This window comes from Papaver somniferum, unplaced genomic scaffold (genome assembly GCF_003573695.1).
Source record: "Papaver somniferum cultivar HN1 unplaced genomic scaffold, ASM357369v1 unplaced-scaffold_19, whole genome shotgun sequence".
NCBI classification, from domain to species: domain Eukaryota; kingdom Viridiplantae; phylum Streptophyta; class Magnoliopsida; order Ranunculales; family Papaveraceae; genus Papaver; species Papaver somniferum.
The window spans coordinates 8,615,373-8,636,662 of NW_020628818.1; the positions used below are offsets into that span (position 1 = coordinate 8,615,373).

The window sequence follows — 21,290 nt, forward strand, 5'->3', positions numbered from 1 at the left end:
ATTACCTCAACCGAACATAAAATTTTTGGACTGGAATCCAATTCCAAGAATTGAATTACCCGATAATTGAATTCTTACGAATCTAATTCTTCTAACCAAACGGGTTGTAAATCTAGAAATACATGCATAATAGCCCATCACATATATCTAAAGGTCAAAATTGGAGAACCCCCATTACATCAGTCCTCCACATAACACTATATTACATTTCATTTTTTTATTCATTTTAGACGCGTCTAGTTAGATCTCCAACATCCAGACCAGAGTCACAAAAACACAAGCATCTTAAAAATCCCCCTTGTACAATCAAACGTAAAAAGAAAAAAAACTGGTGAAAAGGTCCACAACACTGAAGAATCCCATTTCGACCAAATCAAAGCAGAAAAAAGAACCAGAGAAAACCATGTCAATGTATCACTGAAATCATCCTCGAAAAACAGACTGATTTTGTTCAATCATTTGCTCGGATGCTCGCTGTAACGAGCTGCAATTGGTGAGTTTCTCATAACCCTAGATTTGTATTTCATTTATATATATCGATCAATTTGAAGGAATTATAGTTTTTTTTTTTTTTTTTTTGTGTAAAATCCCCAATAATGACTGAGGAACTGGAGTTTATCTTTTACAGGTTACACGATTAATATTATTGTGTTTAATTATGTCGAGACCGATGGTGCTTGTGTTTTTGTTGATGATACTTATAATCACTTCCCAATTCGAATGGAAACAACAACTTGTACCGGAGACTGAAGCAACTCCAAGTCTGGCTGAGAAGCAACAGCGTGTTTCGGATAGGGAAGAATATGTTAAAGAAAAGGTAAATTCTATAGGATGAGAATTGCTTATTTTTTTGGTTATACTTGTATCGGTTGTTTGGGTTGTCTGTCTCTTTGATATAATAACATAAGATAGGATGGATAGGTTGAGGATGCAATTTGATATCAAGTATTCTAGCAGACTATGTCGTTTCGAAAAAAGAATCTAGGTTTGCATCGAAATGGTAGTGGTACTAATATAATTGCGTTTGATGTGTCTGTCCAGATCTTAGCAAGAAATAGTTAAAACATTTCATTGTTCATGTGACATTTAACCCATTTTTTTTCTTCTGCAATAACTCTTCTGCCTTCTGAGGTTATTCACTGTGAAAGCTGAAACTGTGTCTAGTTATCTGCATTTCTTATTACATTGAAATGAAGAATATCTCAGGTATATCAGGGTAATCTAGTGGTTCCTTCATATATGGGTGCAAGCTGAAGTTATGTGGTTGCAATGAAGGATGGCTTAGATTCGAATTGATGGCTTGGTGGTTATGTCAAATGCTTACACTGTCAATTTCTAGGTCTCTAGGATATTACCTAGCGATACTAATATTGATTTGCTTGTTAGTGAACATCTTTCTGATAGAAGTAGTCGATGGATCAGAAAGAGTATTTAAGTGGACTTAATCCTGCGAAACCTGCAAAACAACTAAATCCCAACATAATGATTATTCATTTTTGAAGCCATTCTTGAATTTTGGTGATAGCAACTCAGGATGTTTAATACTTGGTCAGTTATTTGTGGATAAAATTTATAATGCAACCATCTTATAACAATTTTTCATGATACAAATAATTAGACATAACTTTACGTGAAAACCTTTAGCTTTTATCACAATACCAATGAATCACATCAATAATTACATTGATATATATGTTTGTTTATGCATGATCGCCTGAGTTTATTATACACGGCTTCAGTTTCAGTTATCACTTAGTTAAATTTGTGATAACATGATGACATTTACAGCACACCTACTACCACGGTTAACACATGGTTCACACCCTAACAGTGGCCTTTTTATCTTTTGTTTGTTGCTGAATGCCTGAACCCTGCTGTGATAAATGATTAATCTCTCTAAATCTACAAAGCTACGCTAGTGGAGCCATATATGTACATGTAAGTCAGTTTATGGAATGCACTTTATCAGTATTCTTGTGTTGGCTCATTGTTTGGGTGTTAAGGTTAGATCAAGGCTGTTGTTGGACTGGTGCTTTATAGTTGTGCTTTCTGTGTTAGAAATCTTTCACACCTCAATTTTAATAATCTTAATGAACAAAAACTCTAAATTTGAAACTGTTGGTTAAATTTTCTTAGAATATATTTTTGGCTACCTTACTGGAGATTAACCCTTCGCAAATTGCAGATCATCTTATCCCAAGAGAAGAGCATTCAGAGGCTCAATGAGCTTGTGAGAAATCTTCGAAGGCAGTTGTTACAATGCAAAGGGGATAATGAAACAGCCAACAGAACTGCCAATTCATTGACAGAAAATATAAATGAACTTGAGCGGCAACAGATTCTGGAAGATTAATCCTGAGAGTGCTGCAAATTAATTTGCCCGAGAGATCTCCAGACTATTATCTCTCTATCAACCTATGTAGCTTTAGCCTTAGACACTGATCGACTTCTTAACACGTACGCGAGATGTCACAGTAATAGATCCCCAGCAGCTTCTTGTGAAAAATCTACTTTAATAGGCCACCCCCGCTTAAGTTGGAAAGCTTAACCCATAAGCCTCATGGTGGCTTGATATGTGAACTTAGAGGTTAAGGTAAATGCATGAGTGGTTCAATCAATCAGGTCTGTAAATAAATGGGATCTCCTTATTAGTTGAATGAGAATGTATTTGCAGCAGGGTTAGTATTTATGATACCTGCTAGAGAATCACCTGCACACGTATATAGAGCAATGGAAATTTGAACTTGATGTGTGGGAAGGTTATATTCAACATATTATAATTAAGTACTTCATTTTGTGTTGGTATAGGGAACTTTTGATTGTCTCGGTTAATTAGCTCGAATTTCAATTTGGACAGGGTTTTGTTGTTAATAATGATACTGAACCTTTTTCTTAAAACTGTTGAAGAACTGAACTGTTAAAACCTGGTAGTCAGATGGGATGGAACATCCATTTTCCAGTTGCGAAAATGTTAAAAAGGTGTCACTTTCTTGCTGGTGGTGGTATGGTGCGTTATTTACTTTTCATATTTCCAGTTAGTGTGCACACTAGCACCACTGAAACTCTTTCATGAACGGCTTGCTCCATGGCAGCTTCTTTTCATGGACGAAAATCCATTCTACTTTGTAAGGTGAAATCCGATAAAGTTCACTAATCTAATCTAAACATTCAATTAACTAAGCTAATTTAAATCATAAAAACATAATTAAGTAAGAACAATTTAGTCACCATAGAAATATATGCTACAGGATTCCAGGTGCTTCCTATGTGGAATAGTTGCTATTTTCATATTTCTTTTGGCCAAAACTAAAACAAATCATTCTTAGTAGGCAAAAAAATAAAATAAAAAACAATTTCTCTCACGAAAAAGATAGGACCCTCTTCCCCAGAAAAAACAGGGGTGCCCATATTTGAGTTTGGTCGTAGGAGGGATTGTTTCCGAGTTGTCTACATCGCCACTAACGAATATGTTCTCTATCGCTTTTGTAAAATCAATCAGCATTTCAAAGCTGAAGGAAAATTCTAAAACGGGGTTGGTGAGATAGGGGAAGCTTGACTGCTGGAGAGTCTATAATTTTGGACTCTCCATGTGTACACAAAATTCCATGTGTACATAAAATGCTTGCACGGAAGTGAGAAGTCTATATATGGACCATCTAACAATTTCCCCTTTAATTTCCATTGCCCGATAAGAACTGTACAATCCTCCGCCACACAAGATTAGCTTCGTTGCCTTTCTTCTACTATCAAGTTTCTTATATAAATCACAATCGACCAACTGCAGACAGACATCTAAATAAGATGGATATGATAATGTTCATCGATCAGTACTTCTCATTAGCTAATATTGCAGCCTTATTAGCTTTGTTATCTTTCTTCTATTATGTATGGATCTCAAAGCTGTCAAGGAATACCAAACTATCATCAGTATCACCACCTGAAGTTGCAGGAGCGTGGCCTATATTAGGCCATCTTCCTCGGCTAGTAGGGTCGAAACCTCTATTCAAAATCCTTGCAGACATGTCTGACATTTATGGACCTATCTTCATGGTCCGGTTCGGCATGCACCCAAAGCTTGTTGTAAGCAGTTGGGAGATGGCTAAAGAGTGCTTCACCACCAACGACAAGTTCCTCGCTGGCCGCCCATCGGGTGCTGCCGATAAGTACCTCACTTCTGGCCTGTTTGGCTTTTCTACTTACGGTTCTTACTGGCGACAGCTCCGTAAGATCTCTACCATCCATTTGCTCTCACATAGGCGTGTGGAGCTTTTCAAGCATGTTCCTTACTTGGAGACCTCCAACTGCATGAAACACTTGCACCGGTGCTGGATGAAAGGCCAAAGCCAAATAAAACAAAACGATACAGCAGCTGGTTCAGTTAAAGTTGATATGAGCCAGGTATTTGGAGAGCTAACCTTGAATGTGGTGTTGAATTTAGTTGCTGGAAAAGCGATTTTTTTCAAGAACGACAACAGTCATGAATATGGCTCCAAAGATGTCTTTAACAAAGAGGAAGAAGAAGGTCAAAGGCTCCATAAGACCATCATAGAATTCTTCACACTAGCCGGAGCTTCGGTTGCATTTGATGCTCTTTCATTCCTCGAGTGGCTAGATGTGGATGGACAAAAGAAACGCATGAAAAGGGTGGCCAAGGATATGGATTTCTTTGTTGCAAAGTGGCTTGATGAGCATCGGCACCAAAGAAGACAAACAGTACTATCAAGCTCAGGAGCAGGAGGCAGTAATAATGACGATCCAAAAGATTTCATGGACGTGATGATGTCAGTTCTTGATGCGGAGAATGACGATCTCTTCTTTGGTTACAGCCGTGACACTGTAATAAAAAAAAACATGTCAGGTATGTAGTTAATTTCTCCATAATGTTAAGATGCAACATAATATTGCAATTATCCGAGGTAAAACTGGAATCACCCTCCATTTTTCTAACTAGCACCGGAGGTTGGACCATAGACGCATAATTACAGCACTAAAACTTAGCTTGGTGTACTGGTAGACTTAAGTTTCATGGCCATGCACGACGTGTTTAACTGTATTTCCGAATTACTATGTGGTGATGGCTGCTTTATTATTGTTTGGTAAATTTGTTCAAGTTGGTTCGAAACATTCTTAATACACCTAATATATGCATGTTAACTAAGTTTTGTCGATTTTGCAGCAGATGATAATAGCTGCCTCAGATACCACGTCAATTACATTGACATGGGCTCTCGCACTACTGATCACTAATCCTACTGTCCTAGAAGGCTCAGGATGAGCTTGATACGAAAGTAGGGAAGGACAGAAACGTAGAGCTGCTCGACATCAATGATCTTGTCTATCTCCAAGCAATTGTTAAGGAGACACTCCGGATGTATCCTGCTGCCCCACTTGACGTAACCCATGAAGCTATCGTAGATTGCAATATTGGTGGATATGAAGTGAGAGCAGGCACACGTTTGTTGGCCAATCTATGGAAACTGCACCGTGATCCTTGTGTGTGGTCAAAGCCGTTAGAGTTCAAGCCGGAGAGGTTTCTTCCACAACTAGATGGTGATTCTGGAGGTGAGGCAGAAAACTTGGACTTGCGAGGCCAAAATTTTGAGTATCTACCATTTGGTTCAGGAAGAAGGATGTGTCCAGGGATCGACTTTGCCCTCCAAACGGTTCATACAGCACTTGCTCGCCTGCTTCATGCGTTTAATTTTGACTCAGCAGGACTTGTAACAGACATGACGGAAGGTTCAGGTTTAACTATGCCCAAGTTAACCCCACTGGAGATTTACCTTCGCCCACGCCTCCCAGTCAAACTTTACTTGTAGTAATGCCAGGATGTAAGGTTTCTTCCCGTATTCAGGGACGGAACTACAACCTAGCTTTCCCTAGCTCAGCGAGGCCCAAAATCCCAAAAACTACTTATTTTAAGTTGGGCTGGGAAACATGTTTTAAATTTAGGATTAAGCCCAGTATGAAAACTGCTCAAACCCTTCTCATACAAGCTTTCTGGTTTCATATTATTATACTCCAACAATAAAAATCACTTGATAAAGTGTGTAAGAGACTTAAGCTAAGTTTGTACTTTTGCTTTCGGTTTTGGGTTGGATGTGGATTTGGTTCATATCTGAATCTTGGCCTGGACTGTTTTTTATTTATATAGTTCGTTTATGTTTTTCTTTGTTCCTGTTTGTAATAATCACATTCCGTGTAGTTGCAAAAACCCTACAACTACACTTAAAAGAACAATATTCCAACCATAATCAAGATATAAAGAAGTAATTCAAGCATTAAAACATTTACATGACCATTTCAATGAGATTTCACTAATATGATTTGAGATTACAAGAGAATGAAATGAAAATTTAACTCTCGGACTCAATTTATCTCTCCCACATACATAGCTTACCAAATACTCAACCCTTACTTCTCTCTTTTCCCTTCTTTTATACAAATTAGATAATGGTTGACAACTAATAAAATATCCGACTTCATCGATGAACCCCGTTTCTTGCGCAACAAATCAGTACGTCATCAAACCCTTTTCTTGGAAAATAAGATATCTTCGTTATTAAACTCCCTTTCTCTCATCAATCTTTCGATCATCGTTGTTAACATTTCTTCTCGCTAACTCATATTTCGTCATTGGTACCTCTGACAATTGATTTGAATCTTCTGTTCGCTTATTAAATGCTCAGTCAACCGTTCATACAATCTTGTCAACCCTTCGTCAGAACTCTACACATGTCTTTCATTCGTTAATTGGGTAGATATCTCGGAACTGGGGAAAGTCCTTTCCGTACACCGGCTAGTATATGACACAAACACTTCTCACGGGTATTTGGGCTCTCAGATTCTTCCAAGCGGAAAAGCGATTTTGTACACTCATATTTTGCTTCTTCTCTTATCATCCAAACAAGGGTAGGATGAGAAGAGAAATTTTTCTGCTTTGTTACTGTCGCCACGTCCCCGTGATTTTCGTGTAACCGTCTCCGTTATTGAGGTCGTCGTTGGATTAATACAGTGTGGTCTTCAAGTCTGGACTAGGTCATGGATTTTTTTGCGTTTGTTGTTTCCTCGTTAACAAAATTTCAAGTGTCTGTATTATTTCTTTTCCGCATTATATTTTTATTTATATAATTGAAATATCACAGGTTGTACGTTATACCAATCATAGTTGATAAATCATTCCTTGTTTGTTGGATAAGACTTGATTGAATTTGTATATTGATTTTTGAGATCGTCCAAGTACTCTCACGTTATAATCAAGCTTACAGACTTGTTTCTGTTTAACGGCTGATTGTATAGAGAAAGAGATAAAGCTATTTAATATTGTTTCTTGATTAACTCTCATTAAGTTGTAACTCTCGGAATATTATAAAGGCTTAGTACATACAGGTTTCCGAACGAAAAAGTTTGGTGTGGTTCTTGTACCCCTGTTTTTCAAAACAAATTAGCAGGAAATCTATTTGTTTTATTGATTATGAATGAAATTTATGATCAATTTGTTTGCTTATATCAATTTAATTCTACAATTCATGAAATTGGAAACTGGTTTTATTTTCTCTGCACAAACTTTTTGACCGACAAAGTGCAGATTTATCATCATATAAAAGCCCTCCTTTTGGGCCGGCCAATAAAGTTTAAACGTCTTTTATAAGTAAAAAAATTTACTCCTTATGAATTCAGGTAGTAGTTAGGAAAATAAAGAAAAATGAAAAACGAAAAATTTTCCCACCTCAAGGTTGATGAGTATCGAATCGAATTTATGTTGTTGGTATCATCACCCAGTAACTTCACCATTATACCACAGCGACGCCTGTTAAATTTATATAATGGTCTGGTTTTTTGGATAGATAGATATGCAGAAAAAAAACTTTATATGACAAAAGGATAAATACTTTAAAAAGGATTTTCGTTAGAGAAAGAGCAAAAATGATCCGATGAGAATGAAAATCGGAGTTGACCCACTAATCAAGACCCAATGGATATAAATTTCTAATAATGACTATATTACCCCTATACTGACCCTACAAAAGTTACACCCATTCTGATTCTCCCAAGTCCAAATTCCACCGTTTTCGTTAACTCCACTACCGAACAGAAGGACCGACTCATCATTGATTACGATATCAAACATGACCTGAAGAAAGTAAAATGAATAATTTCTTCTGTAACGCGAAAGTTATCAAGACTATAATACAAGCATAAACTTTTATTATTCAATTAATCAACTCTGATATATATGATCTTCATTGTATTTAACTTAATATTTAAAGATCAAGTAGCAATCTTAGCTCGTCGTGAAGAATTTTTCTGTATATCTTCATAATCATCTCAATTTTTCTATGGAATCAATGAATTGCTACTGTCACAAAATTTTCCCCCAAATTTTTCTTATGAAATCTGTTTGGTTTCTCGCTGATTTGATCAGGATTTTGTTAGTTGTATTACCATCAAAATTATCTTGATTTTTAACACCTTATTTACCAGAAGTATTAATATTTTTTTCCTTAGATTCGTTTGTTTAAGTTGTTAAGATGATGGCCCTTTGATGGTTCCAGTGGCGGAATCAGAAAATGAGTGTTGGGTGGCTTGAAAACTATTTGGTTTGTTGTTTAGGTTTGATTTTTGTAACCAAATACAATTGCACTATAAAATGGAAGCTTTTTTTGGACTTAAGCCAGCCTTAATCACAGCATAAATCGGCCCTGGATGGTTTCCCTTAGATTCAACTGTTTAAGATGTTAAGATGATGACCCATAGGTGTTGGCGGTGGATTTTCCGGTGGAAGTGGTGGTGGAGATGGGTACGTGTAGATTACATAGGGTAAGCGGGTATTTAATAGGATATTATTGTCCGAGTTAGAAAAATATATCAAAGAGGTTCTAACTAGCTGGTCGACTACGACTTTGCTCTTTTCAGATCCATTTTCACTCTCCCGGTACAAAAATCTTAAAAATATACATAATATTGGCAGACTAAAAGTGTGTTTCCCCAACGTGAATGGTAGGATGGGCTTAAGATACTTAGATCTTAATAATCTCTATATTTAGCAAGAGATGACATGTGGAATATATACACATAACGAGCGTGTTTTTGAGGTTGCTAAAGGTTATTTTATATCCTGGTTTAATTGGGACATACCATAAAAAAAAAAAAAGACGGGTCATCCAAGCCTAATTTCTAAAACCCTTAATTATCCAAATTTGTTTATAAATGGATAAACGACCCCCATTTGATTAATTAAGTTAATTAAGTATATATATTTTAGGACTAAAATTATAATCGTTCTTTTTTGAGTTTTGTGAATAGAAAAGAAGATGAGGTGGTTTTGGAAGAAAACTAGGGTTTTGTAGAAATGAGTGATTCTAGTGGTGAAATAGATGTTGAAGAAGCTTCAAATAACAAATATGATTATGTTGATGGTAATCCACACTCAGATTCATAATTAAATTGGTTGTAGGATCATGAAATGTTAATAGATGAAGCTCAAAATAAGGGTGCTAATGAAGATTCCATTGATCAATATGAGGAAACCAATGCTCAAAATTAATAACCCGAATCTCAAAATAGTCAGGTGAAGTATTTATACTCTTCAAATAGTCTATTTGTTGCTCGAGTCATAGACACAATGTAGCAACACAGAGAAAGGGTCGTCATGTCGGGAGGTGAATACCGGTACCGATCCTTGAAAAACGTCATTGTATTGACACCAACAAATTACGACTCAAACATACAAAATTAATAAGTTATGAAAAATCGTCATGGTATAACATATTACGATGAAGACTCGTGTATATCGTGGCTCAGAAAATTGTCGTTACTATATGTTTATACCATGAAGACCCTAGTATCAAAAATTATGTATGAAGATTACTCTCTGAGTCGTCATTGTGTTATTCTTATACGATGACGACTGTATCCTACCATTATAAATTTTAGATGAAGTCATCATAGTCGATATTCATATAACTTAACGACTCGTGCTCTAGATTGTTTTAATTTTTGATTTTATAAAAATCATTTCATTGAATCGTAAAAGGCATACATCTTTCATAGTGTTACATTGAAGGAAATGAAATACAATAGATAATAATATTGCACTTAAACACTTATTCATATTGGTTGTAATTTTAACTAGTATGTTTCAGAAGACGATAGCAATCATCAAGCTCAAACGTTTTCCACGGATAACCTCATATTCGGCATGATCCATCCCCCATTGAAAACAGAAATCAATTATAAGTTAGTTAGTACACAAAACTTGGGATTACAAATGTCTATTTGTTGAAATACTTACTATTATAGCACCCAAAGTAGTGGAATTGGATTCCTTCACGGCTTTCATTTCTTTTTTGAAAGCTTCGCATGCTTCGATATCTCCTCTAACCTTTCCTTAATGAGTTTCAAAGTTGTTGAGTTATAATTTCCGTCTAACGCCACAAAAACTATGAATATACGGTTCCAAAAATAATCGAAGTTTTGATCAATGTATTTTCCTAGATCTTTAAAGTGTTGTTTGACTATCCCCCATGCTCTCAGAATGACACAATTTTCTTCGTAAGTGTAGGGAGTAGCCATGGTGTTTTCTCCTCTCTTTTTGGATGGGAAATAGATTAGAATGAATACGAAAGTTGTAAATTATGGTTTGGGTGAGGAAGAGATGAGAGAAGAGTCTCTATTTGTAGATTTTAATGACCCAACGACTAGGTTTTTGAAAAAACTATTGTTGGTTGACTCAACCACATTGGTAGAATTCAAAAATTGAAATAAATGCTTATAGAGTCGTTATCGTCTATGCTATTACAATGAGGACCCTTTCATAGATTGGCTCAGTGAAAGTCGTCATCTTTATATTTTTATTCGATGACGACTCTGGTATCAAAAAACTTTGTCTGAAAAGTTACAGTCGGAGTCGTTAAGTGGTTATTCTCAAAAAGTAATGACTCAAACCGACCATTACAAATATACATGAGAATCGTCGTGGTTGATATCTATATACCATGAAGACTTCTATTGAAATAAGTCATATTTTTTCGGTATTGTCTGAAGGAACTTACTTCGGTATTAGAATAATTGAAATTATAATATAAATAATATATGTCTTATCATACATAATAAATTAAGATGAAGAGATTCGTGTAACCATTTTGCAAGATCTTTTTACTTCTAAGTGGGTTTGATGGTCTTGTTTCTCAAATCGATACAACTATCTTCAACCATATGATTTCGTTTGCAATTTTTTGTGTTGCGGTTGAGTTATATATGGATTGTGTTACATAGAGGACTTCATATATATATAAATATATATATATATATATACATGTGAAATTTTGGTGTTTCCTATGCGCATGTATGTATTTTTCTTAGATACATGTGTAACAAATTCTTTTTTTAACTTTCCAAGATAGACCTCCATAGAAGAATATATTTTGTTGATCCTTAGGATATTCTTATATATAGAGGATTGTACAACGAATTTTTTATGAAGTAAGATAAAGGATACACTCTCACATTGTATCATATTGTGAATGTCATTTCTTTTTATAAAACCTAAACAGTAACGGATTTGCAGCTGATACTTTGGAGATACTTTCCTCTTACAAATCTCTGCGCTACTATCAAAAATAAGTACACTCCAAGATGTATAACACCACCATCTACTATATTAGAAATCAACTGTTGAACATTAACGGATTTCAACCATTGAAATTAAGATTGCTAGATAATAAGATTTTATATTTCAGAATGCACTTATTTTTTTGGTAGGTATGTGGAGATTTATGAGAGCAACATATCCCAAAATATTAGCTTTAAATCTATTACTATTTGATTATTATGTAAAAAAATGCGTCCAAAGTTTGACATAATATGAGAATAAGAGTGATAGAAATTCCTCCCTCGTGAAGTAATAACCAACTGAAAATATACTTATACTGTCCTTTAGATTCTTTACAACCATACCAATTTTTGGTAGTGTTTGAAAGAGGTGTGTACATTCATTCTTTTATTAATTACATATAAATAAACCTTTAAGTATTGTTCAAAAAGATCTTTTACAAATGCAAGTATATTCAGAACAAAAAACAATATTCATTAGTTTTGATTAATAACGGAATAACCCTGAAATAGGAAAAAAATAATCTTTATTATTGTTAAGCAAATGCCCATTTTAACAGCTTATTAATATTATGCTTCATGCATATAAAATATAAAAATAATTCATGGTCATTTTATAAGAAGTCTAAAAGTTATAATAAAGTTTAAACTTTTATGATAAGAAGAATTTTATTGTTTAAAAGACCAAGGTCTACAAGCCCACGGTAGTAGCTAGGCAATGACTTTTCATTTTATTGTTTAAATATGTAAAATGAAAAATCTCTGACGAGTTTCGAATTCGTGTCTTTGGTGTTATCATTGAATGACTTTGTCATTGTACCACAGTGGCGTCTACTAAAATTATCTAATAGTTTAATTTCCTGGATACAAAAGAAACTTTTATAAGAAGAGTGTAGAAAGATGAATAACATTGGCATGCCAAAAGTTGCTACCTATTGTGACGGTGGGATGGATTTAACATGGAGAGTAGTATATGAAAAAAGAGTGTTTTTGGAGCTATAAGAATATTGAAGGGGCTTCAAGAGAATTTAGTGGGATAAGGGATGTCCTACCAGATAGCAAACAACCAAGTTAACCTTTAAAATATATATACTGCATAATCTACTATACATGTCTAATTTGCTTTAAAATCACCAATTTACTTTGTCTAATTTGCTTTAAAATTACCAATTTACTTTGGACTTGTGTATATTGTTTTCGAGTACGGAGTGGAGGGGGCAGCCATACAAACAATCACTATATTCTTCCAGAAATCGGTCAGATAATGCATCCAACTCAACACAATTGGATATATCGAAAAATCAAAACCTAGCCTGTTGTCGCTCTTTTATTCACATATGAAGAACACCAAAAACCTAGCCAATTTTGAATAAAATTCTTCATATGTGAACAACACCGTAAATCTTCTAGTCCACAGTAACTATGTTAAGCACTATATAGATCGACTAGGTTTATAATATAGCCAATTGCGATTATGTTCTTCACATATGACACCATAAATTGGTTAGGTAAACTAGCTGGTTCTGGATAAAATTCTTCATATATAAAGAATAATATAAATATTATGTAGCTTTTTTCTTCAAATTCTCAACCGGTTTTGGGCAAACGTAAAATCAGGATTTTAAAAACCTCTCTTTACAATCTAATCTAACTAATAATTTTGATATCATGATCTAATTTAACTATTAACCTCAATTAACTCAACTAAACTAATTCATTAACACATAATTAAAAGAGGATAGTTTAACCGTTATAGAATATTTGGATTAAGGTTTCTTTGATTTTATTTCGAGATAATCCTATTTTGTCTTATTAGTAACCAAAATACTTATTAGTAATCCATTTTGGGACTACCTTGTACCAAAAAAAAAAAAAAACATTTAAGCGTGTGACCTTGAAATTGGTAAGCGGAAAAAAAAATGATATAACGCCTTAAAGGCATCTCATGAACCATAAGTTTAACCTTTTACCTACGATTTGTTATCGTGACCAGAGTTTATCATGTAATTCAAAGTAAACATGGGATCGAAATATTCCTTGTCCCTAAAATTTTCCATGCGAGTTGCGACTTAAAGTTTGACTATATGATCAAAATATACCACGTGAACCCATTTCGGCGTTCGTCTGAAATCTGCATTATAAATAATGACCCCACAATCTTAAGTGACCTATAATGGGCCTCCTTATCCCAAAATCTACCATGCGAGCGAAATTAACAATGTGAACCGAATCATGTCACTTAATCTAATGTGAACCGAATCATGTCACTTACGTTGTCTCATAACCCAAATTCGATTTGGCAACAAAAGATTTTTAGCTCTGAATCTGGTAATCTAAATTTTTATTTTGATCTAGGAATTGCACTGTAAATCTATGATTCAAAATTTTCCTTGCTCAACACTTTCCAATATAACCCAAATTTACCTCGTGACTCAATTTTTTTTAATTGGTGACCTAAAATTCCTTTTTATCCAAAATCGATTCAGTAACAAAAAATTTACCTCATATGTGAAAATAAACTTGTGGCCCAAACTTTAACTTATCACCCAGTTTTCCTCATCATCTAGAATATGGAACATAAATTTGGGATGTTACCCAAAATCTATCATTGCTACCATATGGAAACCCTAAAAATGTCATGTGACTTAAAATTTGATTATTAATCCATAATATGTCTTATGACCCAACATATGCCTCCCCGCCAAAACTTTACCTCTTACCAATGGCATTGTGTCCTAAAATGTGTTTCAAACCCCAAAACCAACTTTGTGATCCTATATGCACATCGTGAGTCGAAACTTTTACTCGTGCTGAAATTCATCTCAAGAACCATAAATGGCCATGTGACCAGATCTTTATTATATATATGATCCGAGCTCAGCCTCTGGAACCTTATATTGCCTTATAGCACTTACAGCCGAAATGATTAACTCAGTAACTCATAAGTGGAATCAATAAATCATCTCATCTACCTTCCCACTTCTTACTGTTATTTTTTTAAACCTTTAGAGAGTCGTGACTCAAAGGATAAATTGATATGGGCCTTGACTAATAATAGAGAATTCTAAGTCAAATCCTTACATACTAAACTAAGTAAACCTACTTTTGATACTAACTTGCCTATTCAAGTAAAGTAGAAAATAGATAACCTTCTAGTGATGGTGGTTTTTAACTTAGGGTTAAAATCGTAAAATCTTACATCTGACATCAGTAGGATCACTAACGCATTTATTGAATCATTCAACACGCCTACGTAAGAATTATCAGGATACTTTTTTTTTACATGTGTCATGTTCCACGGCAGAACCCTTAGTATTGACCAACATCACCTTCGTACACTAAACCCTAATTCTTACACCACCGTGCCAATGGAAAACCATTCCAGCCACGTCTCCGCGCCAAGGCATGCCAACCATGTCAGCCGCACCACAGTGCCAATGGCAAGCCATGCCAGCCACGTCTCCGCGCCAAGGCATGCCAACCATGTCAGCCTCAATGGCAAGCCATGCCAGCCACGTCTCCGCGCCAAGGCATGCCAACCATGCCAGCCGCACCACCGTGCCAATGGCAAACCTTGCCAGCCACGTCTCAGCGCCAAGGCATGCCAACCATGCCAGCCGCGCCACCGTGCCAATGGAAAACCATGCCAGCCACGTCTCCGCGCCAAGGCATGCCAACCATGCCAGCCGCACCACCGTGTCAATGGCAAGCCATGCCAGCCACGTCTCCGCGCCAAGGCATGCCAACCATTCCAGCCGCACCACCGTGCCAATGGCAGACCATGTCAGCCACGTCTCCATGCCAAGGCATGCCAACCATGCCAGCCGCACCACTATGCCAATGGCATACCATGCCAGCCGCACCACTATGCCAATGGCATACCATGCCAGCCACGTCTCCGCGCCAAGTCATGCCAACCATGCCAGCCGCACCACTGTGCCCATGGTATACCATTCCAGCCACATCTCTGCGCCAACTCATGCCAGCCACACCATTGTGCCAATGGCATACCATGCCAGCCACATCTCCGCGCCAAAGCATGCAAGCCACACCACTGTGCCAATGGCATGCCATGCCAGCCGCACCTCCGCGCCATACCATGCCGGTCTTCCCTATGCGGCTACCAAAACGAAGGCGTGCGATGATCAACGACCACCCTTCTATCTTAGATGCAAATCTTAGCCGTCCAAGGTCGCCAAACAACGCATGGTAACCTTTGGCCCAAAACCCTAGTTTTAGCCACGCCAAACCGCGCCAAGGCATGCCATGCCACATGTGCCAATGGCATGCCAACTACCTTGACGCGCCATACCATGCCGGCCTTCCTTATGCGGCTACCAAAACGAAGGCGTGCAATGATCAACGGCCATGCTTCCATATTAGATGCAAATCTTAGTCGTCCAAGTTTGCCAAACAATGCATGGTAACCTTTATCCCAACGCCAAAACCATAGTTTGGACGCGCCTAAACCATGCCAAGGCATGCCGACCATGCCACATGTGCCAATGGCATGCCGCGCCATCCACCTTGCCGCGCCTAAGCCATGCCATGCCGGCCTTCCCTTCACGGCTGCCAAAACGAAGGCGTGCGACAATCAACAACCACCCTTCCATCTTAAATGCAAATCTTAGCCGTCCAAGGTCACCAACCAACGCATGGTAACCTTTGGCCCAACGTCAAAACCCTGGTTTTGGCCACGCCTAAACCGCGCCAAGGCATGCCGACCATGCCACATGTGCCAATGGCATGCCGTGCCAGCCACATTGCCGCGCCTAAGCCATACCATGCCGGCCTTCCCTTTACGGCTGCTAAACAGAAGGGTTGCAACAATCAACGGCCACCCTTCCATCTTAGATGAAAATCTTAGCCGTCCAAGGTCACCAATCAACGCATGGTAACCTTTGTCCAAACGCCAAAATCCTGGTTTTGTCCACGCCTAAACTGCGCCAAGGCATGCCGACCATACACATGTGCCAATGACATGCCGTGCCAGCCACCTTGCCGCGCCTAAACCATACCATGCCGGCCTTCCCTTTACGGCTGCCAAAACGAAGGCTTGCAACAATCGACGGCTACCTTTCCATCTAAGATGAATATCTTAGCCGTCCAAGGTTACCAGCTAACGCATGGCAACCTTTGTCTCGACGCCAAGCCCTAGTTTTGGTCGCGCCCAAACAATGCCAAAACCCTAGCTTTTAGCCACTCCCAACCTAGGCCATATTAAAGCCATGCCGGCCATGATTTCATGCCACTGGCTACCAAACGAAGGGTTGAAGTAATCAACGGCTACCCTTCCTCTCAAGATGCAAACTCTCGACCCTCGAAGGTCACCACCGAGCCGGAAAGTCTCCCAAGCTCAACTTGCCAAACAACAGCAACATGCTACATGTTTTCCACGAAAACACTCGATACATCAACACATGTCACAAACCGGGGGATGCTTATTGGGTATTGGTTTGGCGGTTTACAGCATGCGGCGTACACTACGCCCTTTACAAGACAGTGTCATAAGGATGAGGCGGTTGGTAAATACAGGGAGTAATGGTGATACGATTTCTTTTATGGAACATCAATTCCAGGCGTTACCGGTTAACACCTCCTCCCATTTACTCATCCGTTTATATTTATTACGAGACCAGAGTACGTTTCACTTCCACTTGTATAAATAGGTCTTACCTATTTCCACCGAACAACAAGTTCTGGCCAGGAGCATACAACACTCAGAAAACGTTTGCTAACTTTCCCATCTGTTAGCTTCCCACTTTCTGATGCAAGTCACAAAACAACTACTCTTACAGGATCAACTATTCTGGTCTCATCACTCTCTTCGCTTCCCTCCCAAAAACCAACCCTTCTCCCTCCTCTTTGTGACCGAAGCAAGTCTGGAATGACCATTTCTTGGTTTAAGCTGGATTTGTATAGATTGATCTCTTGAATCTAAAGTACTCCCTTGCAGTACATTGTTTAAGGTTTAGACTGGTTTCTCACCCACACACCCGAAATTACCGAAATCAGCAGAAACCGTTTTCACCCTCAAACAATTGGCGACCACAGTGGGAGATTGATCTTTCGGTTAAAATGTCAACTTTCAATCCTCATCATATTTCGACCCAGACGCCAGGACTGCAGAATCAAACGATCCGCTCAGGGATCGATGACTCAGCTACCAGACGTCCCGGTTACCAGTCATGACACGGCAAGGGGCGACTGGGGACTTCTCAGATGTTAAAAGCAAATCCGCCTAGGGATCGACTACTCGATTATCAAGTGACTCAGAGACGATTGGGGACTTTCCACAATCGCAGTGCTTCTCGCAAAACTTGGACCTGCACCTGACTCATTTTTCGTTAGCAGATCCAAAAAACCGAGTAAGTCCTACCTAGAAAAAATGCATGGTTTACTATTTCAAGTTTTTACGGGAATGATAAAACCGATAGCCATGTTATGTTTCATCCCATGTCATCTACAAACACGCAACGTTCACGTTTCCATATCTTCCCTGGGATGTTTGTGTCACTTAAAATCATAACCAAAAACGGCATCATCCTAATACAGTTCATCCCGAATAATAATCCAAAACCCTCATAGGTAACACTTGTCTATCAACCCAAAAATCCAGAAAATCAAAACCATAAGCCAGGTGTTTCATTTGCCTTTAAAAAAAACGAAACAGAAGAATTTCAGAAGACAGAAGTGCTTTCAAAGGAATCCATTCAACGGTGTTTTTCTCTTCTCGAAGAAGGCGTCCTTCGTCATTTGGAGGACCGCCTGTTTCAGCTCCAACTCTTTGGACAACCTTTCGACCTCCGCTTGTTGTTGTTTGACCACGTCCGCAGAAGGACCTTCGGTCACCTTGTCCTGCAACTTTTGGATCTCATAGAAACCCTAACGCCCAGTTCTTCGTGGAATCAGTCACCTACATGTACGTACCTAATTTGCGTAATAATGATTACCAGTCGCTATTGATGAGGTAGCCGATACGGAAATATTCGAAGGGGAGAACAATATTTCTACAGATTTATGGAAGGAATACCTATCGCTAGGTTTTGCACTAACACAAGAAAAATAAGAAAACAAATTGAAAGAGAAACACTGGAGTACATACCTGGAATATGCTTGCCCACCTTAACCGCGCCACGCCAAGCCAGCTCCCACTCCAAGCCAGCGCCCATGCCAAGCCAGCGCCGTGCCAAGCCAGCGCCGTGCCAAACCAGCATCCACGCCAATCCAGAGCTCATTCCGAGCCGATCCAGCGCTAACAACTTACATCTTCCCAGCACCAGCATCTTGCATCCTTCCAGCGTTGCTCTTGAACGCTCAGTGGAAAGGAACTAGCAATCCAATTTCATCACACGTAGAGATCAAGAAAGACTTCTTCAAAATCGAGGCAAGGAGATCAGCAACCTCCTGAGTTCGCAAAGACCCTCTTCCTATCAGGAGATGCATGATTTCTGGGGACTTCGCCCACAAAGTCGTGCAGTCTATGATGAAACATTTATGAGAGACTCTATATTTTCCCAAGGAGCAACGTCAATACATATTTGCATCCCTCAACCACGCTGTGTTAGGAAAGAAGCTATTTCCAGCCAGGAAGCCATTCCCAAACCCCTACCTCTCTTGGAAAGCACAATATATAGAATTGGGGACTCCTAACCACTGTTCGCTTGAAGGGTGTCCAGTTTGACAACACACTGATTGACGCAGCCTCTCCGCTTCAATGTCCTCCAGCAGCCGTTCGCTTCAGCATTCTCTCCATAAGCTGCTTCAACAGCCGCTCCGCTTTAACGTTCGCTCCAGCAGCCGCCCCGCTTCAGCATTCTCTCCATAAGCTGCTTCAGGATCCGAAGACGAAGCTTCAGCGTTTTTGCTCCATAACCAAAGACGCTTCAAGGTCTCCTTCCTTCCAAGTTTGATTGCTTACACATCCAGCCAATCCTTTTACTTCCATGGATGCCCATATAATGCCAGCCAACCTACTTTGTTCCCACGACAATGTAGTCTCTTCTGATTACATCTGCTACCAAGAACTGTTGCCACGTCTCCCTATTTCATTCGGGGGCGCCAGAAGTTTTTGACCATACAAGCATTCACAGCACATCATTATCACGATCAGAAGGTCCAGGCACTAAACAACCTAAAGCCGAGGATGGACCGACACCGCAACCACAATCTCCAAGATTAACCCTTACATAATCGTTGCCGACATATATTCCATCCATCCGTCCCAAAAATGCAATGGAGTTTGGTAAATTTTGGAATCCACTGGAGAGAGACTGCAGAAGAAAGCGCGGATACAGACGAGCAACAGAAAACAGAAGAAGGTCAATACCTCTTTTCATACAGACGGATTTTCTAGAGTTTTGCACAGAATAAAGTTACCTTCTTGCTCCATGAACGGGAACATATGACTCGACGCGACTATGCTACCCCGGCCCGCAACATCCCTCTTGAATTCTTCCTGAGTTTCACTGTCGGGCCATTTTCACCTCCTAAACTAGATCAAAACCTAAACATTCTCGCGAGAGGAGATAGTAAATTCTTTTCCGGTCAGATGGAGGGGCGGACCGTCAGAATCCGAGTTCGTACGAGAATTCTACAACGATCCTAGTAAGGTGGGCTAATTAGGGTTTCGGCATGCCAAACCCTAATTTAGACAAAGTTGCCAGGCGCCATCACTACCATTTGATAACCGAAGTTCCTGCGTCATCACCATCATTTGATAGCCGAAGTTCCGAAGCCAGTTTCTCCCATTCCAAGCCGACTAACGCATGCGGCTCCCATTCCAAGACGACCAACGCCTGCGGCTCCCATTCCAATCCTACTAACGCCTGCGGATCCATTCCAAGCCGACCAACACCTGCGGCTCCCATTCCAAGCTGACAATCTACATCTCACCACTTCACGGTCTAGCCAGCAATCCCACAAGTAGAATCTATGCAAGGACGCCAACACGAGAATCACGAACTATCCTTAACTCTCGAAAAAGGTGAGTCGGGTCTTCTTGACCATCTTTTCAAGACTTGTCATTTCGATTTTGTCCTCTCCAGTCACCATCTTATGCTTACCTCGCAACAATGCTCCTGTTCCGAGCTAAGCAGAGGACTTAATGTTGATGGTGTTCTTTAGCTTAGGGTTAAAATCGTAAAACCTTACATCTGACATGACGTCACTAGGACCACTAGCGCATTTATTGAATCATTCAACACGCCTACGTAAGAATTACCAGGGTACATTTTTTTTTACATGTGTCATGTTCCACGGCATAACCCTTAGTATTAACCGACATCACCTTCGTACACCAAACCCTAAATTCTTACACCACCATGCCAATACCAAACCATGCCAGCCACGTCTCCGTGCCAAGGCATGCCAACCATGCCAGCCACACCACCGTGCCAATGCCAAGACATGCCAGCCACGTCTCCGCGCCAAGGCATGCATACCATGCCAGCCGCACCACCGTGCCAGTGGCAAACCATTCCATCCACGTCTCCGCGCCAAGGCATGCCAACCATGCCAGCCGCACCACCGTGCCAATGGAAATCCATGCCATCCAAGTCTCCCCGCCAAGGCATGCCAACCATGCCAGCCGCACCACCGTACCAATGGAAAACCATGCCAGCCATGTCTCCGCGCCAAGGCATGCCAACCATGCTAGCCGCACCACTGTGCCAATG

The 21,290-nt window shown here is 39.2% G+C and overlaps 1 protein-coding gene and 1 pseudogene across 1 annotated transcript; both read left to right on the forward strand.

Moving 5' to 3' along the window:
- The first annotated feature begins 237 nt into the window (after nucleotides 1-237).
- Nucleotides 238-2,805, forward strand: LOC113338272. The gene is made up of 3 exons (XM_026583721.1): nucleotides 238-493; nucleotides 629-817; nucleotides 2,186-2,805. Exons 2-3 carry the CDS (start codon nucleotides 659-661, stop codon nucleotides 2,351-2,353), a joined length of 327 nt encoding a protein of 108 aa, XP_026439506.1. The 5' UTR covers nucleotides 238-493; nucleotides 629-658; the 3' UTR covers nucleotides 2,354-2,805.
- Nucleotides 2,806-3,801: 996 nt separating this feature from the next.
- LOC113338479 lies at nucleotides 3,802-5,822 on the forward strand (annotated as a pseudogene).
- Nucleotides 5,823-21,290: the final 15,468 nt, after the last annotated feature.